The sequence below is a fragment of the Eubalaena glacialis genome, chromosome X, assembly GCF_028564815.1.
Source record: "Eubalaena glacialis isolate mEubGla1 chromosome X, mEubGla1.1.hap2.+ XY, whole genome shotgun sequence".
In the NCBI taxonomy this organism is placed as follows: domain Eukaryota; kingdom Metazoa; phylum Chordata; class Mammalia; order Artiodactyla; family Balaenidae; genus Eubalaena; species Eubalaena glacialis.
Genome location: NC_083736.1, coordinates 16150874 through 16176303, shown reverse-complemented (window position 1 = coordinate 16176303; position 25430 = coordinate 16150874). Strand labels below are relative to the sequence as shown.

At 52.0% G+C, this 25430-nt stretch overlaps 1 protein-coding gene across 5 annotated transcripts in view; it reads left to right on the top strand.

The window, feature by feature from the left end:
- The window catches only part of PHKA2 (phosphorylase kinase regulatory subunit alpha 2), a 91456-nt gene extending 77171 nt beyond the window's left edge, over window positions 1-14285 (top strand). For 3 of the 5 annotated variants that reach the window (XM_061177674.1, XM_061177673.1, XM_061177676.1), the window contains 13 exons: window positions 189-322; window positions 731-887; window positions 2678-2757; window positions 2952-3030; window positions 3131-3260; window positions 3846-3947; window positions 6522-6640; window positions 7424-7453; window positions 8676-8729; window positions 10511-10681; window positions 12237-12290; window positions 12985-13185; window positions 13645-14285. In XM_061177674.1, the coding sequence (XP_061033657.1) occupies window positions 189-322; window positions 731-887; window positions 2678-2757; window positions 2952-3030; window positions 3131-3260; window positions 3846-3947; window positions 6522-6640; window positions 7424-7453; window positions 8676-8729; window positions 10511-10681; window positions 12237-12290; window positions 12985-13185; window positions 13645-13815 (1482 nt within the window). In that variant the 3' untranslated portion in view covers window positions 13816-14285. The remainder of the gene's footprint in view (window positions 1-188; window positions 323-730; window positions 888-2677; window positions 2758-2951; window positions 3031-3130; window positions 3261-3845; window positions 3948-6521; window positions 6641-7423; window positions 7454-8675; window positions 8730-10510; window positions 10682-12236; window positions 12291-12984; window positions 13186-13644) is intronic. The other 2 variants (XM_061177675.1, XM_061177678.1) reach the window with 2 other exon arrangements.
- The last annotated feature ends 11145 nt before the right edge of the window (window positions 14286-25430 follow it).

The following is a 25430-nucleotide window of genomic DNA, read 5'->3' as shown; positions in this document are numbered from 1 at the left end:
CAGACATCCACTAACACAATGATTCACCGATCAGAAATATAAACAAAAAGCCCCAAAAGATACAATGAAAACCTGAAGCATAGCACAGCAGCAGAGTTCCAAGACCAGGTTGGTGTGTCACTTCCTGATCTTCTGGAAGTTCGCATGCTCAGCCCCCCTCCCCTGCTTTTTGGCTTTTGTATGGACAGGCCCCCGAAGATGACTTCCAGTTTCCCAGAGATGACCACGGCGACATAGACTGTGAGAAGCTGACTGAGCAGCTAAAAGATTGTTCGAACCTACAGGACCAAGCGGACATTCTGTACATTCTGTATGTAATAAAGTAAGTGGGTGGTCTTCGCTAGGTTGAGCTTTCTCTATTCTCCTTGCTCTTCGTCCTAGGCTGCTTGGCCTTCCAGCAAGCCACATCATGGTCATAGTCACCCAAGCTACCCAGACTCACCGTGAGCAGACTCCCATCCCCTTCTCTACCTGCTAGTGTTGTCCTCCCAAGATGAGAAGGCTGGGTGAGGCCAGGATCTCACCATTTCCTGATGTTAGGCTTCTGTTTCAAATAGACAGAAGACGACGCAGCCCTCTCGGTGAGACTCAGAGGCACTGGGAAGCCCCCAAGCACTTGGCAGAATGCGTGGTGATTCATTCCCCTCCCTGCCAAGTGAGCTCTATTGCAAGAGAATCTGGCCTTGAAACGTTCTGGGCCATACTTCTGGGGTTTTCCATCTCTTGACAGGGGTCCCGGCTGGGACACAAATCTCTCTGGACAGCACGGGGTCACTGTTCACAACCTCCTCAGCGAGCTCTATGGAAAAGCCGGCTTGAACCAGGAGTGGGGTCTGATCCGCTACATCTCTGGCCTACTCAAGAAGAAAGTGGAAGTCCTGGCTGAGGTCAGAGCAACCATGCACGTGAAGGGTGTCTGTCTGTCCTTTCTAGCCCAGTGCCCTCTTCCTATTATGAAAGCTGGAGGCAAGCACCTCCATTTGTAAAGGAAACGCGTTGTTTAATATACAGACGGAGCTGGTCCTTCTCTCCTGACCTCTCACTGCTCTTAGAAGACAGGCAGAGGAAATGAAATTCAAGTTGATTAGTTTTGTTACTTCTTAGCTGCAGAAAAGGGTTTACCAAGAAGTAAAATGAAAATGCTCTGTGGCCCGGCACCCTCTTAAACAGAGCTCTCTTATTTCTGCACATCTGCAATACAGTCATCATCAGTATTTTAACCCCAAGGCCCTGCAAAATCCAGAACTGCTTTCTATGACATTCAAGTTCTTTTTTTTTTTTCTCTATTTATTTATTTATTTATTTATTTAATGGCTGCATTGGGTCTTCGTTGCTGCACACGGGCTCTCTCCAGTTGCGGCGAGCGGGGGCTACTCTTCATTGTGGTGCGCAGGCTTCTCATTGCGGTGGCTTCTCGTTGCAGAGCATGGGCTCTAGGCACGCAGGCTTCAGTAGTTGCGGCGCGTGGGCTCAGCATTTGTGGCTCGCGGGCTCTAGAGCGCAGGCTCAGTAGTTGTGGCACACGGGCTTAGTTGTTCCGCGGCATGTGGCATCTTCCCGGCCCAGGGCTCGAACCCGTGTCCCCTGCATTGGCAGGCGGATTCTTAACCACTGCGCCACCAGGGAAGTCCCCAAGTTCACTGTTTTAGTAAGGTGATGGTATTTATTATATGTGAATAATGGGGAAACTGGCAATTTAGGACTATAATATGGTCATTAACTTTTTTTTTTTTTTTTAATTATGTTCCTTGGTCTGTCTTTATTTATTTATTTTTGGCTGTGTTGGGTCTTCGTTTCTGCGTGAGGGCTTTCTCCAGTTGCAGCAAGCGGGGGCCACTCCTCATCGCGGTGCGCGGGCCCCCCACTACCACGGCCCCTCCCGTTGCGGAGCACAGGCTCTAGAGCTCAGGCTCAGTAGTTGTGGCGCACGGGCTTAGTTGCTCCGCGGCATGTGGGATCCTCCCAGACCAGGGCTCGAACCCGTGTCCCCTGCATTGGCAGGCAGACTCTCAACCACTGCGCCACCAGGGAAGCCCGGTCATTAACTCTTTTTTTTTAAATTTATTTATTTTTGGCTGTGTTGGGTCTTCGTTTCTGTGCGAGGGCTTTCTCTAGTTGCGGCGAGCGGGGGCCACTCTTCATCGCGGTGCGCGGGCCTCTCACTGTCGCGGCCTCTCTTGTTGCGGAGCACAGGCTCCAGACGCGCAGGCTCAGCAATTGTGACTCACGGGCCCAGTTGCCCCGCGGCACATGGGATCTTCCCAGACCAGGGCTCGAACCTGTGTCCCCTGCATTGGCAGGCAGATTCTCAACCACTGCGCCACCAGGGAAGCCCCCGGTCATTAACTCTTAACATCAGTATTTTAGGACTCACAGCAGCTCATCCTCCTTATGGAATATCAGGGATTCCAGTGTGTTTGCTACAGGGGGTGAGCATAAAATACCCACTAATAGGCCCTGCAGAGCCAGGCCTGAGGCCACATTTTGGGGACACAAAGATCACGGGGACCCAACTCTGGTTGGGTTGCTCAGTCTGGGGTCTGTGTATGAATTTTCAAATAAATAGCAGCATGGGTCATAAAGTTTGTAAAGGTAAGTTTATGATCTTATTGGCAGTGATCCTTCCCCACCGGCTTTGCTAATCTTTCTCCCCCTCACCCTTTTCCTAAATGTGTAGGCCTGCACGGACCTGCTGTCGCACCAGAAGCAGCTCACGGTGGGCCTGCCGCCAGAACCCCGGGAGAAGACCATCTCCGCGTAAGTCTTCAACCTGGGGGCCTCAGGTTTGGGGGCAGTACCTGGGGGGAAAACATCAGTGCTGTCCACCATTCCGGAAGAGAGTCTTTTTATAGACACTGTCACTCGAGCGCTTCCAGCAGGAAAATGAGGATATTCCACAGAGGACTAGGAGGCATCTTTCATGGCGTTTGTGTCTTGATGCTCCTTCCTAGGCCTCTTCCCCCCGAGGAGCTCACAGAACTCATCTACGAAGCCAGCGGGCAGGACATCAGCATCGCTGTCCTCACGCAGGTCAGCTGGCCATGGAGGGGCGGGGCTATCTCTGGGCAGCAGGGGCTTCTCCGCCCCCAGCCAGTCTCTGAAGCCCTGTCTCCACGTATGTCTGTGTCAGGAGATTGTGGTTTACCTGGCAATGTATGTCAGGGCACAGCCCAGCCTCTTCGTGGAGATGCTGAGACTCCGGATTGGACTCATCATTCAGGTGATGGCCACGGAGCTGGCGCGGAGCCTGAACTGTTCAGGTGCGATTCTCACGCGCGGCTCCCACAGCTCCTGCACCCACCCGCCCCTGGGGAGCCCTGCCCAAGTATTCTGGAACCAGGGCTTCTGAGCCTTTGGGTGGGCTCATAGCTTCACCAGATTCTCTCGTTTAGATGTAACTTCCGCCAAACCATCCAGCACAGGGTGTTGAATTTCATAGGTTAGGGAAAATGAGGCACTAGAATCTTCTGCTCTGCTCCTGACATCTGAGTTCCTTACTGTTTCTCCTTGTGGTAAGATGTCACCCTCCATTTCATAAAACCTCTGCTGGGAGAAATCCTACCAATTTAAATATGTAAATCAACTGCAAGATGCATTCCAACATTGGGGGTTACTACAGTGTGAAAAATTATGCGTCTGAGTTAAGAAAATACACAACTTAAATAGCAGCATTTAGAATCACCAAGGATCAGTACCTTTCAGTCCTGAAGCAGTAGAGAGGTAATCCTGAGCAGGGAGACCTACCACAGTACCCTGTGTCTCCACCACCACCCCACGCCCACGCGACTCTACCTTCCCCTGCCACCAGTCCTGTGTCGGGACACTTACACGATGTTTGTTTTTAGGAGAAGAAGCTTCTGAAAGTTTGATGAACCTCAGCCCTTTCGATATGAAAAATCTCCTACACCATATTTTAAGTGGAAAAGAGTTTGGTGTTGAAAGAAGCGGTAAGTAAATGCCCGTCTTACTGAGGGGAGGGGGTCAGAGAGGGCTTGACTGACGTGTCCAACGTGGCCTGGAACTGCTTCATTTCTATACAGATCAACATCAGTAATCGCGATTCGGGACATAATGTTTGGGTATAAGGTTCCTACTTCAGTGAGATGGACAGAGTTCTAGGTTTAAGGTTGTGACTTGTAGGGCTTTGTGACCCCTCGTGGGCTGGCTGGGAGAGCTGCGGTCCCATGTGGGCGTGGTGCGCACCCTGGCCTGCGGCCTCCCTCCTTCTGCAGTTGGTCCAGGCACCATCACTTGTGCACAGGGGTTAGGAGCAGGTGAGGTGACCAAGGTGTCAGCATGCAAGGGCTGTCTTTTCCCAGCACCTGAGTGCCCCACCTTTAGTGTGGGTTGGTTTTCAATTAGACCCCCCATCACCCTTCGTGGACCCAGATAAAAGCCCTCTGCAGCCTCACAGCACCTTCTTGCTGAGTGAGTTTGCCTCGTCCCCTTCTTGCTCTCTCTCACTTTTTATCTGTACCGGAACCCTGTTTGCAGTGCTAGGAAATATAATCGCCCAAGTCCTGGTGGAATTCTGTTCTCAAATGCTCCCTAATTATAATTGAAGCAATTATCATTTACCCTCCTCATAATAAAGTGAAATGATTTGCAGACACATCTGTGAATTTATTTCATCAAGCCAAAGAAATGCAGTATGGGCTGTCATTCGTTTTATTTAATAAGGACATTGGGTACTTCGGATCTTTTCTTTAGAGTGGGCGCCAGCAGGCAAACAAAACTGGCATCGTGCAATCAGATGTGTTTTGGTGGGTTTTCTCCTTTCCTGAGGAATGCTCAAGATCCTTTTCCAAAAGTAATTTTCAGTTCTTTCAAATGCACAATCCTTGAAATGTAAATATATAAGATTAATATTTAATGTGTTCTGCTCATCAAAATAATATATGTGGTTTGACACAGATAATTACTAAAAATTGTTATTAGATACAAAGCTATAGAAGCTTATGAAACTAGGAACAGAGTAATGCCACTTGAAACCATAAATATGTCTAATTGCAAGCAAGGCCAGAAGAGGTCCTGTCTTTTTGTATATAGCATCGTTTGTTAATTGTCCTTTGTAATTGTTCAATTTTTATAAATTAGGAAACTCAAATAGTCTTAGAATTTTTATTACATCCTGAGATGTCTGAGATGAGTATTTTCAGCTAATGCCCACCCTATACAGGCCCCACTGTAGCTTCCCAGACCCCTTTGGGTTCTGTTTTCCACTCTCCTGGTGTCCCTCCTCCCTCTCTGGCTAATCGTTGTGTCTCCTTTGTGGGTCCTCCCTCTGTGCTGTCCTTTGGCACCTTATTTGTCTCTACTCTTCTGGCAGTGCCCTACTCCCATGGCTTCGGGGGCGGGTTGGGTGGGAAGGCAGGACACGCAGAGGATGCTGCCCGAGGAAATGACCTTAGAGTCGGGCCTGCAGAAGGAGAGGACGCACCTGGCAGAGGGGAGCAGGCAGGCCAGGAGGGAGCCGCCTGTGCAGTGCCCAGTGCCGAGTGGCTGGCCTGGAGGGGACAGCTAAGAGGGGCGGGTGGGCTCACGTCGGTAGGGCTTTGTGTGCCCCTGTGAGGCTTTAACCTGAAGAAGGATTCCAGGTGGACAGTGACATGGCTGCACGTGCCTTTGAGAATGATCGCTGTGAGCTCACCGCGGAGAAGCGGGTAGTGGGGCAGGGCGGGCAGCAGAGTGGAGCCAGGTGACGGGTCCTCCCTGCCCCTTCTGTGTGCCTTTGCCACCTCCAGCCTTTGGTCGGCTTGTTCTCCCAGGACTTCCCTCTCCGGCCCCAAGGCTGGACCTTAATTAGATGGTCTCAGTTTTCTGCAAGGAAGGGGGTGCATTTGGAGAAGTAAAAGATTATTTTAAAAAACATATCCAAATCATTGAAGGGTTTTCTGGCCACTCAGTGTTTTCTGCATGCTGCTTAAGTGACGTTCACTCTGTCACCCATTCACTCAAACACATATTGAGCCTGTGCTGTGTAGCAGGCGCTGCCCCAGGGGCTGGAAACAGAGTGCTGGCCAGGGCAGACAAGGCCACCTCTAACGGAGTGCATGGTCGAGTGGGAGAGAGAGACGTGGATAAAATAAGCACATGCGGGCTTCCCTGGTGGCGCAGTGGTTAAGAATCCGCCTGCCAATGCAGGGGACACGGGTTCGAGCCCTGGTCCGGGAAGATCCCACATGCTGCGGAGCAACTAAGCCCCGTACCCCACCACTACTGAGCCTGCGCTCTAGAGCCCGCGAGCCACAACTACTGAAGCCCACGCGCCTAGAGCCCGTGCTCCACAACAAGAGAAGCCACCGCAGTGAGAAGCCCGCGCACCGCAACGAAGAGTAGCGTAGCCCCCGCTCGCCGCAACCAGAGAAAAGCCCGCGCGCAGCAACGAAGACCCAACGCAGCCAAAAATAAAATAAATAAAATAAAATAATTAATTAATTAAAGAAAAAGCACATGCATGTATTCCTCTCAGGGTGGACAAAATATCGTTTCTAAGAACGATGTGTGTGTTTCCCCTCCAGTGCGGCCTATCCATTCCTCCACATCCAGCCCTGCCATCTCCATCCATGAGGTGGGACATACTGGAGCCACCAAAACCGAGAGGAGTGGCATCAACAGGCTGAGGAGTGAGATGAAACAGGTAAGAAGAGCTCTCGGCGCCAGGAAAGAAGTGGTCTTCCTATCTGGGCTCAACTCAGAAAGTGAGAGAAACCCAAGGCATGCAGGGTACAGCCTGCTTTGTAAAGGATGTGCCATCCCTTCTGTCCTGGCATCTGAACACACCCTGTACCCAGACATCCCAGAGCCACTCACGTGCACCCACACGTGCTCATCCTTAACGTTAAGGTGTTATGCGAGCATTCTGGAAAATACCCTTCCCCATGTTTGCCTGTTGCCGAGAACTGGTCATTCAAATGGATCACAGCCATTTAAAAAGTAGAGTCGCGCAAAAGGTAACTGAATCATCTCTCCATCAAATGTGTCCTTCAAGTGAAACAGAGAGAGGAGTCTAGAAATGGAGTGGAATGCTCGTGATACCTTTATTTTCCACCATCCACAGGTGTCTCTCTTTTGTGCTCACCTTTATTTAATTCACAATAAATTCCTTCTCAACTGATCCCCCAGGACTGCAAGTCAACAGCCTTTCAGTCCTAATGTGCCGGTTACTGTGGTAGCACTTGACAGTGATCTACAGTAGGAAATAGAGTTTCCTTCTGATCATGACCTGCAGTGAGAGACGCACTCGGATTTTCTTCTCCATTTCAAATGATGACTCAGTAGATTGAGTCTGTGAGGCACTGAGGGTCACAGCCTGCAGCTGGAGCAACACCTCCTTGGATAATCTAGAGGGTGGTAGAAGTAGTAAGGCATCCTTGATTTGAAACTGGTTTTTGTTTATTTGCTGATGTATTTTTATTTTCAGATGACTAGGCGATTTAGTGCTGATGAACAGGTGAAACCTCTTTGTCTTGTTTCCTCCTTTACTGTGCTTCATGTTCTTTCTGGCTTGAATGGGGAAAGCAAGGCTGTGAGTACAGAGGGTCTGAGTGCGTGGAGAACGGTTCTGCCCATCCAACATGCTTGGGTGGAGGGGACTCTGCAGGCTGTGGGGGGCAGCCCTGGGGACAGGCAGAGCACTGGACTTGAAAGCAAGAGAAATGACCTTGCCCTGCGCCTTTAAACAAATCCGTGTATCAAACTCTTGGATTTTACAGGAGACTATGTGAAAGAGATGGTCCCGGGTTCTGCCTCGGCAGGAGTTTCTGTTCAAAAAAAGGGAAGAAATAGGGACAAGTAGATTGTGGTCATTGATTATAGCAGTAGAAAGAATACTGCTACTTCCTGTTCCTAGATTGCCTAGGGGAATTTAACTCTGGAAGGAAAAAAAAAGTAAGGATACTGTTCTTTTATGTCACCCTTGTGACATACTTCCTTCGCCTCCTCCATCCAGAAGATCAGAGTCCCTTTCCTAATGATTTAATGTCTGTGTGAGAGAGCACAGAGGAGTCATATACTGACACGCGGATTCTCTGTGTTGTCCCAGGGAAAAACATCCGTGCTGTCTCGTTCGAATTTATGCTCTTTCCACATAAGGAAAAGATTTTCCAAACATCTTCCTTTGCCCACCACTCGGTGGCACCGTCCCTCTTGTTACCTACATCCCGATGGCAGCTGACTGTGGCTGAATATGGGTGGTTCCTTCCGTCTCCATTTAATGCCGTCCTTGCATATTATGGGGACAAAATGATCACCTTTTTTCTTTGATGGGTTTAGATTCAGTTAGCCAGTACAAGTTTTGTATTTGGCCACTTACTTCAAAGAAATATATTATTCTCTTTCCAAAATTAACATAAAAGATTAGCATTTCATGGCTGGGAGTTGGGAAAATAAGTCGTGTGCTAACTTGATGAGGCACCCTCCACATCCGACTAGATATGGGAACACTTCACACTCAGAGAAAGCATTTCCCGAGACCTCTATTGCGTGAGCCCAGAGCTCTGCCCGCTGCGCTGCAGGCCATCTGCCTGGGGGGGGGTGAGTGAGAACTTCCGGCCACCCGCATCCTCTGCGTCTTCCTTCCTCGGCTGTTTCTGAGGCTGTTCTGTGTTCCTTCTCTCTGCGTGCGTCCTTTGGCGTCACTGCACGTGACTGAGTGGACTCTCTTTGTTTTGTAGCTCTTTTCTGTGAGCCAGGCCCCGGCCGGCAGCGCACACTCCTCCAAGTCTCTGGTAAACAGTGTGTCCCAGCCATTGTCCTCTTCGCCACCTCCTTCCCGTTTATGGTGTCTGAATCCTCTCATTGCCCTTCTCGTGCTCCCACCACCTCCCTAACTCCCGAAGATGTGAACAGGTTTAAGTGTTCCCACTTGACTGTGATTACGAGGCGAGGCTAGAAAGCAAGCCGAGAACTTGTGGAACTGAGCTCTGTTTTTCCATCTTGAGCTCTCTGCTTATGCTCCTCGGCGGGGTGTGACTGAGGAGCACTGTTCTCACCAATTCCCAGGAGCTTCTGGAACTTTCGAGGCAGTGGTTATGGGCCTTTCTGTTGAGTCACGGGGGTGAACCGCTGCCTGCACGTGCTGATTGGCACTTTGTATGCAGAAGGCCCCCCGCTTGGCTTGAGGCCCCAGATGAGATGGAGGACTAGGAACTGTTCTAATTGCAGAGGCGAGTCTGAATCTTCCTCCCGAAACTAGGAGCAGAAAACCAGCTGAGTCATTGATGAGTGTGGCTGTAATTACTTTTATTTGTATCTAATCATTGCCGTATTTAAATGGCAGTAATGAGCCCAATGGAATAACCCAGCCTAAAAGCCTTTTCAAAATAAGATCCGATGAAGTCACAATGCGCGCTCCAATAAGACTCCTGCCCTGCTAGCCTGCTTAACATTGGGATTTCATTTTCAAACCTTTAAATTTGATGTTGCACCCTGAGAAATGAAAGTGCCAGATAGTCCAGAACAAAGATAATGTGTAAGGATGAAGGTTATCCCTTCCCCGACCCAGAGGCCAAGGGGTGAGAATCCATCCACGGGAAGAAAGCAGGTGTGAGCTTTGCCGCAGGGAGGTCGGCGCTGAGGGAACCGCTTTCAGGCCTGGTCTCAGGCCCCACCAGGAGCCTCTCAGAGCTGCCTCCGCAGTCGTGGGCGGGCCTGCAGCTCCCGAGGCAGAAGCAGAACTGCTGGCCCTGCCCCAGCGCTTCCCTCGCAGAGGCCGGAATAAATCCAGCCTTGGGGAGGAGGTGGGAAGGAGGTGATACCCCTCCTGCTTCAGCAAAGGCTCCCAGCTCGGAGGTGGTCATCGCCCCAAATTAGGGTAAAGCGCCATGCTGAGAACAGGCAAAGTAGAAAGCGATTGAAAAGGAAGGTGGAAATACCATAGTCTCTGAGGCCGCGCCACAAACGTGGGTTCCAGCCTTCCCTCCTTCCAGGGCTCCAGAGCCTTGCCCTGCGCTGTGTTGTGTTCTCGTGGCAGCTGCACCGCAGGGGAGTGACCACCACTCTCCGCGGCACCGCAGGAGGAAAGCGGTCACTGTGGCGTTGGTCTCCCTGGGCTGCGGCGCCCGAGGGAGTCCCCTCCTCCAGGTCTGAGGTCTCCCCAAGCCCTCCAGCAGCAGTGCCTGCTGACCCCACGGCCGGACGTGCTCCCAGGGTTTCCCGCATCTGCACTCGGGGTGCGCACCTGTGCCCCGCTGCTCAGATGAGGCTGAGCGGCGCTCGCGGCGAGTTAGAGACTGGAGCAGCTGGTGTGGAGTCGGGATTCGCAGCCCCCCCAGAGCCCACCCCCTGACCTGCTCGGCCTCTCCGTTGGGTCAGGGGCCTCTGATGCTGTACTACCTCTTGGGGGCTGGGAAGAGTGCACGGAAGGAGCTTAGTAAACGAACCGGGGCAGGAAAGAGTGAATCCAGCTGGTGGTGGTGACTAGTTTACAGAGCCGCCCTCTCGGTGACGAGCACTGCCGTGGGGTGCCGGCTATGAGGCTTCTGAAGGCCGCGCCTTTTCTGTCTTGCAGAGGTCCAGCACCCCATCCTCACCCACGGGCACGTCATCGTCAGACTCAGGTGGGCATCACATCGGCTGGGGGGAGCGGCAGGGCCAGTGGCTGCGCAGGAGAAGGCTGGACGGGGCCATCAACAGGGTCCCCATGGGATTCTACCAGAAGGTGTGGAAGATCCTTCAGAAGGTGAGCTTGGCCGCTGTGCTGCATTCCATAGGCACTGGTGCTGAGGCGTGCTGGCACCTACAGGTAGCAGGTGGCTGCAGAACAGGCGCATAACCCCCAACCTTAGGTAGCTCACGGCCTAGAGCAGGGTTTCTCCCCACGCGGCACCACTGACATTTGGGGCTGGGTAATTCTCACTTCCGGGGCTGCCCTGTGCATTGTGGGATGTTAAGCGACATTCCTGGTCTCCACCCACTAGATGCTGGTAGCACCCCCTCCCCTAGTGTGACAACCAAAATGTCCCCAGACGTTGCCGAGTGTCCCCTGGGTGGCAAATTGCCACTGGTTGAGAAACGCTGGCTGGAAACCCAACAAGGTAGATAAGGTGGCAGCCCAGGTTGTGGGGGGCCACCTTTGACGTATTTTAGGAACGCAGAAAAGTCAGAAGGTAGGCAAGAACCGGAGAAGGCAGGGAAAGCTCTGGATGAAACGCCGTAACCCGGCTGACCCAGAACAGCCCCAGGAGCCACGCCCCTTGGTCCCTGCACCCACCTCCTGTCTCCCTCCCACATCAGCCTCAGAGCGTCCCGGTGTCTCCCTGGGCCCCACCAGAGGGTTTGTCTGCCTCCATTAGAAGCTTCTGTGCAAACCAAGAACCACAGGCAGGACCGAGTTTTTCCCTAAACTATTTTTGTTAGCTCATTTCAGAGTAGAAGAGGCGAGGAGAGAAAAGGCATCCCTAAGACCCCGTACTGCAGCCCCTTCCCAAAGCCACAGCCCCGTTCGGCTGCGTTATGTCCCCTGTGAGGTCTTCCTTGTGGAGCTGGGCATGGCGAGGTCAGAGGGGTCCCTGTCCTCACAGCTGAAATCCGGTCCCCACGTGGGGGCAGGGCCCGAAGAGGCCTCTTGTCAGGAGGAAGGAGCGTTTGCTGCCGCTGCATCCTCAGCCCACCGGGGACGGAGGCGGCGCAGCTGCTGTCTCCAGGGCACAGGGAGTCAGGAGGCAGCCAGTGAGACCAGAACTGTTCCTGGGGCCGGGCTTCCACCGGCTTCATACCAAGACGCTTTTATTATGAAAAAGCAGCATTTTGTATTGAGCCAGCGCTGGTTATTTATATACACGGGCGTGCGTGTGCGTGTCTGTGCATGTGCTCTAGTCTTCTGTGATTGGTGCTTATTATAGAAATCTCAAAAATAGATGCCTGCAAAGGCATAGAAGTATCACTTCGCCAGCAGGAAACATGCACATCTCCCTTTATCTGGCACCAAAGGGGGGCCTCTCAGCCGCCAAGGCCAGGTTGCCGAGTGAAACTCGGAGCTCCCACAGAGGAGGACCCGGCAGCTCCCTGGGGCGTTGTTCGGGTGAGATCTGAACGATGCCTGCTGGTTCCCTAGAATCGTTCCATCGAAAAACACAGCCTGTGGGCAGTGAGAACAAGCCCTCTAAAAATAACTCCGACAGTCTGGCGTGTTCCAGTCCTCGTGCTGGCTTCCAGGGCAGAGCGACTTGAGTGTGTGTGCGCCGTTTTTAATCACGTTCTGGAATCTGACTGAAATGTGAAATTTCTGCCTCCAGTGCCACGGTCTGTCCATCGACGGTTATGTGCTCCCATCCTCGACGACGCGAGAGGTAGGATGGGAAAAACCCTAACGCCGTGAGTTTTCACCAAGTGCTTTATTTCTTGGACTCTGACCACTCACCCTTCTTTCAAGCTTGTTACATACAGACAGGGCATTTGTAGATCCGATCTTTCTAGACACTTAACCCTCAAGTTTTGCAGTTTTTTTTCCCCACATTTGTTAGCATCATCTTTTCTCTTTCCCCTCAGACACAGCATGTCTGGACTATCGACATCTTTAGATTTGTTTCTGAAAACTCTATTAAGGGAAGAGCAAAGTTGCATGCCATGCTCATTGGACCCACGGCAGCCTCCTCTGACTCCCTCTCCACTGAGAACAGTCATCTTCCCTGGTTTCTTTCCCCCATTCATTCTTTTAAAAAATTGATCTTTTAGTTTTTACACCACCCAAGGCACCGTGCTATGCGCCACAAGGAATAATGAAGAAAGAGAAATAAGAAATGGCCCTGCCCCTGGAGGTCACATTCCAGCGGGATAGGTGACTAATGCTAGGACAAGGCTGACTGACGCCCAGGGCAGAGCTTTCAGCTTCCTGCTCCAGAGGATTCCTGTGGGCAGAATTAGCAGAGTGGCCGGAAAGGAGGCAGCGTTTATGCTGAGCCACTGGGTGCTGTGGGCAGCGTGGGTGACGGGACCGTGTCTGTGCTCGGTTCACTCGTGACCCCCTGCTGGTCCCTTTGGCAGATGACCCCACAGGAGATCAAGTTTGCTGTCCACGTTGAGTCGGTGCTGAACCGAGTGCCGCAGCCTGAGTACCGGCAGCTGCTGGTGGAGGCCATCATGGTGCTGACGCTGCTCTCGGACACGGAGATGAACAGCATCGGGGGCATCATCCACGTGGACCAGATCGTGCACATGGCCAACCAGCTGTTCCTGCAGGACCAGGTGGGTGTGCCCAGAGCCAAGGTGGGGACAGAGGCAGTGCAGCCGGGTTGGCTGGCATTTATCTCTGTCGAGGCTGGAGATCCTGTGACCAATAGGAAAGAATATTCTCGAACAAAGATAATGTCATCACAGATGGTGGGAAAATGTCAACCATTTGGTTTGAAAATGGCACAGTGGCCACTGGGAGATCTAAAGACCTTTGGAGATGGACAGGCCCGTTTCAGCATAGGTTCTAGTGCCAGTACCAGCCTCGTGACATGTCTGGCCCCAAGTAAACCAACCACTTAGCCTGCACCAAAGTCGAGCTAGAAGAAGCCGTCCTCTCATCCTAGAATCAGTGATGTGCTGCCAACTCGGGCGGGTGGGGACACGGTGCCCAGAGCAGAGGCCATCTGTCCCCCTGTTAGGCCGGGAGCGCCAGCTCTGCTCACATGTTGCCTCTGCCCTTTCCTGCTGCAGATGTCGATCGGTGCCATGGACACGCTGGAGAAGGACCAAGCCACGGGCATTTGCCACTTCTTTTACGACAGTGCTCCCAGCGGGGCTTATGGGACAATGACCTACCTAACGAAGGCGGTGGCTTCTCATTTGCAGGAATTGCTGCCCAATTCAGGCTGCCAGATGCAATAGGGCCTCAGTGCTCTGAGTCTGTCACTTTCTCATGGGAACTTTCTTGTGTTCCCCAAGATCCCCTGTGCTGTCACAAAAGCATTTCCCATCAGAAGCACTGGCAGGGAGGAGATGGCAGTGACACACCTGAAAGCAGTATACGTCCAAGCCACAGAATCCTGTGCCCGCCCCGAGGAGCGCCCTGGGATCATCGTCTACATTCATTTTGCTGGAAAGTTTGTCACAGCATCTGGTCTCCTGGAGTCTGAGGAGGTATTGGAAATTGGTCTCTTTTGAGTGCAGAGTGAAGTGAGAAGGCAGCTTAAATTGGCTTTCACAGAGTTACCGAACAGGTTCAATGAGCTAGTGACACATCTTCAAGATGGAAAGATCCTTCCAGCAGCTGCGGACCTTGACAAGGGGCACATCTTAACAGGGTACAGTCTGTCTGTGGGTCAAAATGTTTAGCAAATAGAACAACTCATTCTGCAGAGGTTTGGTTTCCTTGTGCCTTGCTTTCCTTCTTGGCCTGTTGCTGTCGTCTGTCTTATTGGCATAGCTACCTTTGCGTGACAATTCTCTTTCACCAAGATTTAGAAAATTGCTCCCACTTAACTTTGGCTCATGGTCTTCAAGGATTTTATCTTGGCCACCCATGAGTTAGGGATTTCTCCTGCCTTATGAAAAAATCCCACATCATCTTCCAGAATCTAACCAAAAAAAAAATAGAAAAAAGGCAGAGGAGAAGCCAGCTCTTCTTATAGCTGGGCCAACTGTTGTTTTGGGGCTGGCATAGGCAGGGAGTCCCTGTGGAAGGCCTGTGCCCCCGCCCCCCTCATGGGGTGATGGCCGGCAGGGAGCGGCACGTCCCCCGTGTTCGGGGGGAGCCACGTGATGAGTCTGCAGCACCAGATGCCACAGAAGTGCATGGTGTGCTCAGAAACAGTGCTTCCCCCTGCGGCAGAGCCAGGCTGGGGCCTCAAGCCCCTCTCACAGCAGCACTTTTGCCTTAAGGCTCTCAGGTGGGGTGTGGCTAGAGGCCTTGATTGCAGAGGAGTGAGGGCAAATCCTGATGGGGCAGGGCCTCGCCAGTCTTTGCCAAGGTCCTGATGGATGGAGTTTCTCTCCAGGTGTCTTACGGGGATGGGGGGGGGGGTGGGCATGACACACAATAGGGAAAACCGTTTCTGTGAATAATGGACTTTGAAGGACAGTCACCTGGTGGCCTCGTGGTGCGCTCTGGCTGGTTGAGAGTGACGGCTTAGATTGGTGATGACTCTGCCTCTGAAATAGAAACCTGGCCATTGGATCTTTGCGTGGAAGTTTGCGTGAAGGTGGAGAAAGCCGATGCTCAGGCTGCTTTGAGAGGACAGCAAGGTGCCCGGTGCCCCTCAGAGTCAAGATGCAGCACTGACCAGTATTCTTGAAGCAGAGGAAAGGCAGGGAGGGTTCCTGCTAAAGAGCTTTGCTTCAGTCCAAGCCAAACACTTTGTAGTTGCCCCTGGGGGAGAGAGTCTGGAACACGAGTCTTGGCTCACCTGCTCGGTGGTGCACAGGCACTGTTTACACAGGACATCAATGCCTTGGCTTCATATTTGTTTGAAACCATAATATTTTCCTTGCTGAGGTACAGAGTAGTTACGTAAAGAAAAGTGCCCAAAATCTCTTTCAATTTCTGCTCCAGTGGACTCCCGCATCCCCCCGCCTTCCTATTACTGTCGGTATGTCAAACCTTTCTCCTCAGATTACTAGATGGTTCCTTCTGTCATTCATCGGCACGTGTGGGATGCTCTGTCTGTGATTCGGCGCTCAAGGCTCTCAGCCTGCACAGGAAAGCCAATGTGAACAGATGACCAGGCTTTAGCGTGGTGGGGGGGCGTGACAGAGCTGGACGAGGGCCGGCCCAGAGCCCTGCCATCAGCATGGCAGATCCCAGAGACGGTGTGGGTGGCCTGGCGCCGTGCCCCCCGAGCCCCCCGCAGTGCCCGGAGCCTTCCTGTTTGTGCCCCGTCTTCCCTTGGAAGCCTGTTTGCTCTCATGTTCCTCGGCGGGTCCAGGGGGGGGGTCACAGCCACCCACATTTCATAGTCGCATTTTCATGGCCTTTATTTCTGGTGTCTTTAAGACATGCTTGACATAAACAAGACTCATGTCATTCACCAGACAGACTCCCTGGTGGATCATTTCAAACACAGATAATGTAAGAAAGGTACAAGCCGCTAAAGGCCCGGTTGCTTCTTGGGCAAAGGCTCGAGAAGAGTTACAGCCCGCCAGAATGAGCCAGGTGCTAATTTAGAACGATCACCTGCCTGTGGATGACGCGCAAAGCCGCAGATGCTGTGTTTGGGCTCACCAACCGAGACGCGGGCGGCCAGGACAAGAGCCATAATAAGCAATTCAACTGAGCCTTCGATTCACTCTTTTGAAACCTCTTTCAAATGAAATCCTGAAATAGTACCACATTTCCACAGGCATCAAGCTGTCAGCTTCAAAGAAGAACAGGCTTCTGAGGCTTGATCCCTTTCACAAGCAGCTGAGGCCCACACCACCAAGAAAAGGAACAGATGTTCGAGGGGGATGGGAGAGGCCTGTCCTGCCACCATCCTGGCCTCTGCGGATGGGCCCAGGCTTCCACACCAGGAGCCCCTGGCACCTTGGGGCTGGGCAGCAACGAAGACCCAACAGAGCCAAAAATAAATTAATAAATAAATAAATGAATACATAAATTTTATAGGAAAAGAGAAGAACTTGAATGTCATAGAAAGCAGTTCTGGATTTTGCAGGGCCTTGGGGTTAAAATACTGATGATGACTGTATTGCAGATGTGCAGAAATAAGAGAGCTCTGTTTAAGAGGGTGCCGGGCCACAGAGCATTTTCATTTTACTTCTTGGTAAACCCTTTTCTGCAGCTAAGAAGTAACAAAACTAATCAACTTGAATTCCAGTCACAGGAAGCCAGATATGCCCAGTAGCAACCCAGGCTGGGCTGGGGGAGCCGGGAGGCTGTCCGGTCAAACCAGCATCTCCCCAGTGGACGTCAGTCCGGAGGTCAGAGCGTCTGCAACTCTCCTGAGGTAAGGCGAATAAAAGGAGAGATCGTTACGCAATAGCTGCCTGGATAGAGAGGATGTAAATGCTCCTTATGTAAAAAAAGAAAGAAAAAAGACCAGAAGATCAGGAGGCAAGAGAAACAAGTTTGTCAGTTGATTGATGCCATTTATTTCTGGACAAGAAGACAGGTGGCTCGGCCTCCCTTGATGTAAATTACAGCAGAGCATCTCTCAGTTCTGTTGACTTGCGCGGGAGTCTGGCAAATCGCTTTTGTCTTCCCTGCTTCCTTGTTGTCAAAAGGTACAAAAGCCTCCCACCCCCTCCCTTGGCACCATTATCTTTCAAGGTGACTCTTATGCTTTTGAAGTCCCTGCCATCTGTTCTGTACAGCTCTGCACTTCGCATGTTCCCAGAATGCCTTCTGTTCTCCCGGACTTGGCCACTGATAACTCTGCTTGTGAGGGGAAGGTAAAGCCACACTGCCACCTTCTTAGAGCCCAGTGTCCCCTTGTTCCCTCAAAGCCATTTAGGAGAAGCCGTATCCTTAAGTTACCAAGAGAATTCTCTGAGGAACAAGACCACCTGAAACCGCAAGAGAGACTGTTCTCAAACCTAATGCACACAGCGTTTGATAGTTTGGGAGAGGGAAAAATTCCATCAGAAAACAACTGTGTATGTTTTTAAGGAACATATGTGCAATTGTGGCAAAAATGCCTTCTTAGAAGGACTGGAATCATGGGAACCAGTGAACTCTGAAGTCACATGACTCCTCCCTCCGTCTTGTTGCAGCGTGTCAGCTATTCTGAAAAATGAATTGCTCAAGAAGGCACTTACTGGGGGCCTATTACAGTATTACCCAGGCGTCACTCGGCCCACAGGATACGGACCAGCGCGGCGGGGATGAAGAAACGCCCGTCTCGTTTGAGAAGACCTCTAAGGAGGCACGTTGTCCAGCGTCCCATGGAAGCGTTCCCAGCACTGCTCCACCAGGACAGCCACGCGTCGGCCCTCAATCCTGAGCGTCTTTGACCTGTCCCTCAGCGGGGTGGCCGCCAGGCGCCTCCAGCTGGTGGGCTAAGGGTGTGGCCCCAAGCTGCTTCTGAAATGGGCGCGGGGCAATGGTTACGCCTTCCATTTTTCCTTTTTGAAAGACCTTTCCAGATACAAACCCAGGATAGACTTGCCAAGGAGAATTCATAGTCACTGGCTCTATTCTCTCATGGCCTCTGTGTCACCTTTCACCACTGTGTCAGAGTTTTTAGTTGCAAATTACAGACAGCAACTCTAGCTGGGTAGGAAACACGTTTCTTAAAGGATATTGGATAAGTCACATGATCACCAGACTTGGCGACTCCCCAGCCAAGAACAAGGCCCCAGGTCACCGGGCTCACACCCTGGAGCTTACACCACAGATGCCCCCAACCCTGACCAATGTCACTAGGACCACCGCCTCCTCTCTTTCAGAAACTATTTTAAATATAGAGGCTGCCACCTGTCAACAGAGTAGGTTTCATACAGTCACTAGCTGTCAAGTCAGACTCTGGCAGGTGTGTTCCATCAGCTGGGGCGGGGTTGTCAGCTGAGAGGGAGGTTGGAAAAGCCAGTATCTGAGACTTCCTCCTCCTCAAGTGGAGGTGGGGCCGGCTTCATAACATGGGGGACCACCCCCCCAGACCCAGGAAGGGCGTTCCGATGCCGAGCATCTAAAACTAAGCGTCCACTACAGCCAGGACCCTTGGCTTGTATTCCTCTGCCCAGAGAAGCAGGACATGTGCTCTCCCGGGGTCTGCCCTTTGGCGAGGCTTGGTCAGCGGGAGTGAAGAGGGTGTGCACAGCAGGCGGCCAGTGCCCCCTCTGGGCTCAAGCTGGACCAATCACAGCTTCTCCCTGCCTGTAGAAATGTTTCTAAGTCATAGGGGCTGGGTCGCTGCTGCTACCCGGCCTGCACAGCAGACCACCTCCTGCCACTCAGCCTCCAAGGAGCTGTTGCAAAGCTCCCGGCATACCAGCCCAGCCCTGGTAGCCTTTTCCTGGACCCTCTGAGTGACAGCCCATCTGGGACAAGACGCAAATGATTGTCTCATCTTTCCTTCTAAGTCTTTAGCCAGCTGGGGGATTTAAAAATAAAGAGTTGGAACTGATTCAAAGTGTAAGCCTGTGTCCTGACAGTGTGAATAAATTCCCCCAGCTGTCACCGAGGTTCCATCCCTGAATTCTCGCAAGCATCCGAGCCACTGTCTCCTGAGCTCCAGAGAGACCAGCCGCGGAGGCGAGTCGGCCTCTGGCTCTCCCCTCCCTCCCTCCCTCCCTCCCTCCCTCCGTGGCAGCTCCGCCGAAGTGCTCTCCCCCTCATTAACCACAGAGCTCCATCTGGAGTGAAAAACGGCCCAGCAGGCGCCGAGGCGGCTCTCTGTGCCGGAGATGAAGCCGGGCTTGGCGGCCCCGGCGGTGCAGAGCACTGGAGCCTGAGCTGACCTTGCAGCCCGAGTCTCCAGAAAGGTCTGTGGGCTTTTCATCCCCTAAAGCAGCGAGCTGACGTGTGCTACAGTGATCACACACACACACACACGTTTCTGTCCCCAGGTCCCGAGACCAGAGATGGCTTTTGTGCCGTCAGCACACGTTTATGCGGCTGGCGCTGTGCTCGGCAGGCTGGGACACAGCAGCGCACGCCTAGTAAAGGCAAGAGACAAAATAAGCAGGTCAACAGGGGGAGGGGGGTCAAATCAAGAGCCCAGAGCAAAGGGTTCACTCTGAGTACGGGGCCAGTGGAGAATCTGCAGAGTAAACTCACCAGCCCTCCACCAGGACCGCCCTGTTTTCTCAACGATGACGACACAGGAAGAAGAAGAGAGGGCAGCCCCAAACCCTCCCCTGGGTGCGATGGGCCTCCCTCCGCAAGCAGGTCAAGGATGAGTAAGATACCCACCTGCAAAACGTTCTGGGTGACGGGGCAAGAGCTTCTCAAGAACGTACTGGACCTCGGCCTATAGCTGTCCGAACCCGGTGCGGGGGAGGGGGGTGGGTGGTGGGGTGCAGGGGAGGGCACGAGGCCAAGCCCATCTCCCTGTCTCCATGTAACTCGGCCAAGGGGGCTGAGAAGCCAACCCCCAAGTCCTCCTTCCTCTCCTGGCCCAGATGATAAACGAGCAATTAGATGCATAATGTGTCAAGGGATGACAAGAGGCTGGACAAGATGAAAGCAGACAAAGAGGGCAGGGAGGCCTGGGGGCAGCGGGGACTGTCATATGGGATGAGTAGACAAGACCCCTGATAAGGCAGGATTTGATCAGAGACCTGGAGGAAGTGAGGGCCTGAACTTAGGGGAAACTAAGGGGAAAAATGTGCCAGATCGAGGGAACAACCAGTGCAAAGGCCCCGAGGCAGGAATGCACCTACATGTCTTTGGAACAGGAAGGAGGCCAGAGGGTGCAGACTGGTGCCATCAAGGGGAGGAGTGTAGACCTTGGCTTTTGACCCAAATCACTGGGGGGTTTGGGACAGAGGAATGCCAACCCTTCCAGAGATTTGCTCCACAGGGAAGCAGGGGCAGAGGAGAGAAGGGTTCATTTCGCGGCAGGTTTGGAGAGACTTGTGTCTCTGGGAGGGTGAGACGAAAGGGGCAAGTGTCCAAGGTGATTTAACTTCCTTCCACCCCGCTTGAGAAGCAGACAAGCTCCTCCTGGAGCTGGAAAATGGAGGTGATCGAATGACTGAATGACAGAGGAAAACTATTCCTGTTCCCTTCCTCAACCTTCCTCTCCCTCTCAGGCCTAAAACCCCGTGTGGTCCTTAGACCATTTTCAAGCAAACATACACATGCGTGCACCCAGCCATCGGCCGGCCACCACCTGCCACACTTCCTGTGCCGGGGCTGCGAGTCCTGTGCAGAGCGAGGGGCCGCAAAGGGAACAGTGGCTGCACGTGGTCCCCAGGGCTCCGCCCAGGCTTGCAGTCTCCTGCTGTCCCCGCCCCTGCAGAAGTTTCTCCCCGTCCCCAACCCAGGGGACATCAGACCTCTTCTCTGCCATCCCCAAGTGCCCAGCTGCCTTTCAAGCCGGGCCTTAGAAAGCACGAGGAAGAATGGGTGGCTGAGGCCTTCTAGGCTCTAAAGGCTTCACATTCTGCAAGCCATTCAAAGGCTGCTTCCTCTGCACTTTAAATAGCTGCGCTGTGCTGAGTTTTAAATTTGACACATTTCTTTTTCTGAAGCTAAAAAAGGCACAATGGAGAAAGCAAGCAAGCAAGAAATGTAGTGAGTCATCCTCGGGAGGAAGAGAGCTGCTCCCGCTCAGAGGCCGGGGTCAGGGGAATGGTGGTGGGAATAGGTGAGGCCAACAGGATTGGCTCTGAGTCCTCTTGGGAATAGGCGAGACTCTGGCGGGTCTTAACAGCTGGTAAGCCCCAGGTATGTTGGAAAGATAGAGGAAGGCGGCAGACATTTAAACTGAACATCTGGTCGAGTAGCACATCCCTCAGACATTGGAAAAGAACACACTTTCACCCCCGTACATTTGCTTAGTTAGATGACCATTCTTAGCACCAGGATTTTACAGATGGGGAAACGGAGGCTCAAGAGGCTTGTGAATTTCATAAATTCTCCCGCGTTAGATCAGGACTAAAAAGCCTGTGTTTCAAGACTCCATGTTTACCTAGATCTGGGCAAAGAATATTGCATTTCATTTACAAATTTACCTCAGAAGACAGCCTCTCATTTTCTTGGATTACACAAGACTTGGACGGCAGATACGGAGACAACTTTTGCAGGGGATGCATTCCAGCCTACTTAAGAACCAGACGCGCCGTACAGGCAGGCGCCAGGCCTCGGGTGGGCACAGAGCTCGGGGCTAGACTAACAGTGCTCCGAGCGTGGCCCTCAGCCGGCCCCTAGGTGGCCCTTAGCTCCCCAGCTAAAGCCGGGAGGCCATGTCCTGCTCCACTTTCTCTAAGGGTCCATTTCAATTTAGAAGAAACGTGGTTAGTGCTTTGGAAACTGCAAAGCTCTTAACCAGAGTATCTGTTTTATTTATTTATTTATTTATTTTTTTAAACTTCTTTATTGAAGTATAATTGCTTTACAATGGTGTGTTAGTTTCTGCTTTATAACAAAGTGAATCAGTTATACATATGCATATGTTCCCATATCTCTTCCCTCTTGCATCTCCCAGAGTATCTGTTTTAATGTGGACCCTGCCACCCTAGAGACCTTGACCAGATGGTGAGCCTCTGACAAAATTGGAAGCAAGGCAGAGGCAGCGGTTGCCTTAAGGCATCGAACCTGGCTTTGACCGCTTCCTGGGCCCCCAGCCCATTCTCCCCCAGGCACTCTGGGGTCAGCCGGGCAAGAAGTCAGATCCCCACATTGCTGCTGGGAGCTGGGCACCCTTGGATTGTACATAGTCTCTTTGTGCCTCAGTTTTCTCCTCTGTGAGATGGGATGGGGATTACATAAACCATCCTCACTGGAGGTTTCAGAGATTAACAGGATAATGTGTGTAATATTAATCATAATAATGTATATATACTAATGTCATGATAATGCGTGTAAGCCACTGGCACGTGGCAAAGGCTAAGTAGACAGTGGCTGTAGTCACCTTCCCCCACGGCGCCTCCCACCTAGGTCTGCAGAGTCCAATCCCCATGGAGGCAGCCCAGGTGCTTTTGAATTTGGGCTATGGATCCAGACAGGCTGCTTTTTAGCTGCATACCCGTGGACAGCAAGTCCTTCCTCTGAGCCGCGTTTCCTCGTTTGTCAAGAGGGGATAATTAGAACTCTCCATTTAAGGATTTGGAGGACCATTAAAAATTAGATAATGGGAATAAAAAATTGTTTAAAAGAAGGTCCATCAAGACTGCAACCTGGGGCTTCCCTGGTGGCGCAGTGGTTAAGAATCCGCCTGCCAATGCAAGGGACACGGGTTCGAGCCCTGGCCTGGGAAGATCCCACATGGCACAGAGCAACTAAGCCCATGCACCACAACTACTGAGCCTGAGCTCTAGAGCCCGCGTGCCGCAACTACTGAGCCCGCACGCCTAGAGCCCGTGCTCCGCAGCAAGAGAAGCCACGACAATGAGAAGCCTGCGCACCGTAACGAAGAGTAGCCCCCGCTCACCGCAACTAAAGAAAGCCCGCGCGCAGCAACAAAGACCCAACACCGCCAAAAATAAATAAATAAATAAATAAATTAAAAAAAAAAAAAAAAGACTGCAACCTGGCAAAGCTTGGGTTAAGCCCAATTCAGGTGTTAGTTACACTCTAGAGAGGCCAAGGTCACTGCCCTCTTCTCCGCCCTGAGCAGGGCTCTCTGCCGTGGACCAAGGACAAAGCAGGGCAGACAGAGGCAGGGGATGGCACTCTGGGGAGAAGGAGCAAAGAGTTTCAAAGCCCTATCTTCATCTTCAACCTCTGAATTCCTCCTTCCTCTTGGAACTTGTCACCACGGGCCTGGTGTGACAAGAGAGGGCTGGAGCCTCCTCCCTTACTTGGGAGAAGTATTGCTGCTCTCGGAGAAGAGAGCATCTGGGATGGGCGCAGGCCAGGCAGCAGCTGAGGGGCAGAGCCAGGGAGCCAGCAGGACATGGCGTTGCTTTGCTGAGACCACAAGAGCTGCCTTGCTTGGGAATGGTTCAGCGCACCGCCCCTGAGCTGGCGCCTGCCTGCCTGGGGTCCAACTCCTCTGTGAAGTGGGGCCTGTGATAGCACCTCCATCTCATATGATTGTTACAAGGATTAAATGTATTAATTCTTAAAGTCCTTGGATATCACTTGGTACCAGAGTAAGTGCTAAGTAAATGTTTGTTTGAATTTTTTTGAAAAAATTAGATAGAATGAAACTCCTGGAACCTAGCAAACATTCAAAGAATTCCTGTTTAAAAACAGCCCCCAAATGCCTTCTCTCCCCCACTGTCCTCACTCCAGCCAGTCTTCTGTTTCCTCTGAGAGACTCATGTTGCTGAAGTATTAGAGGAAAGAAACCTTGATGGTCATTGGCCATTCCCAGCCTTTTCAGGGGTGTTTGCCTTTCATAAGTCATGTTTTAGCCTCAGTGAAAGCAATAACTTGTGGAATCTCAGCCTCTGAGCTAGACAGTGTGATGGGGAGCTAAAGGGGAAAGGAGATGGGAGAGTAAAAGGCCCTCAACCCCCTCCCGTCATGTTTTTTTTTTTTTAATAAGTATTTTTTAAAATTAATTAATTAATTTATTTATTTATTTTTGGCTGTGTTGGGTCTTCGTTTCTGTGCTAGGGCTTTCTCTAGTTGTGGCAAGCGGGGGCCACTCTTCATCGCGGTGCGCGGGCCCCTCACCATTGCGGCCTCTCCCGTTGCGGAGCACAGGCTCCAGACGCGCACGCTCAGCAGTTGTGGCTCACGGGCCTAGCCGCTCCGCGGCATGTGGGATCCTCCCAGACGAGGGCTCGAACCCGTGTCCCCTGCATCGGCAGGCAGACTCTCAACCACTGCACCACCAGGGAAGCCCCCGTCATGTTTTTTTGCTTAAGTATGGGCTGGCACTGCCCGGGGCCGTGGCGGGTGGGTGGGGGGGCACATGTGCTCTGAAGACCTATCTCTTCCCAGAACTCTAAAAGGCAGGATGATACTAGTGGATAGATTCTTCAGTAATCTCTCAGGATACTTTCAGCTGTACATCATAGGCTACCCAGCTATCAGTGGCTTAAACAATAAAGATAATCATCATCTCATTTAACAAGGAGTCTGGAGCCAGGAGGTTGCAGGGTTGGTTCAGTGGCTCAGTAATGTCATGAATGATCCATGCCCTTCCCATCTTCCTTCTCTATCATCCTCAGAATGTGTTGTTTCCTTCTCTCATGGTTGCAAGACAGCTGCCACAGCACCAAGCATCACACACTTAAAAGACAACCAGATTGAGAATCTGCCTGCCAATGCAGGGGACACGGGTTCGAGCCCTGGTCTGGGAAGATCGCACATGCTGCGGAGCAACTGGGCCCGTGAGCCACAATTACTGAGCCTGCGCGTCTGGAGCCCGTGCTCCGCAACAAGAGAGGCCGCGATAGTGAGAGGCCCGCGCACCGCGATGAAGAGTGGCCCCCACTTGCCACAACTGGAGAAAGCCCTCGCACAGAAACGAAGACCCAACACAGCCATAAATAAATAAAAATTAAAAAAAAAAAAAAAAAAGACAACCAGAAAGGGAGGGGCAGGGCTTTCTTCTTGAGTCTCTCTCTCTCCCTCTTTCTCTCTCCCTCAACCCATTCCAGGCAGGGAAATCTTTCCCAGAAGCCCTCTAATAGACTTTCCCATAATTCTGATTGGCCAGAACTGAGTCACATGCCTGTTTTAGACTGATCACTGGCAAAGACAATAAGGATTAACAGGAGAGCTTTAGAGCTACCATAGTTTTGAATATACAACTATTTGTGGCCCTGGGGGAAGGAGCCACCTTCTGAGACATCACCTGTCAAATACCTGACACAAAGTTGGGGTCCTATTAACAAGGAAGGGAAGGGATGGCTGCTGGATGGGCAACCTGGAGCTTGTCCTGAACACTTAACCCCCTGGGTCATTGTCTTGGCCTCTTTCATGTTTCTTAAAATTTCCTGTGCCT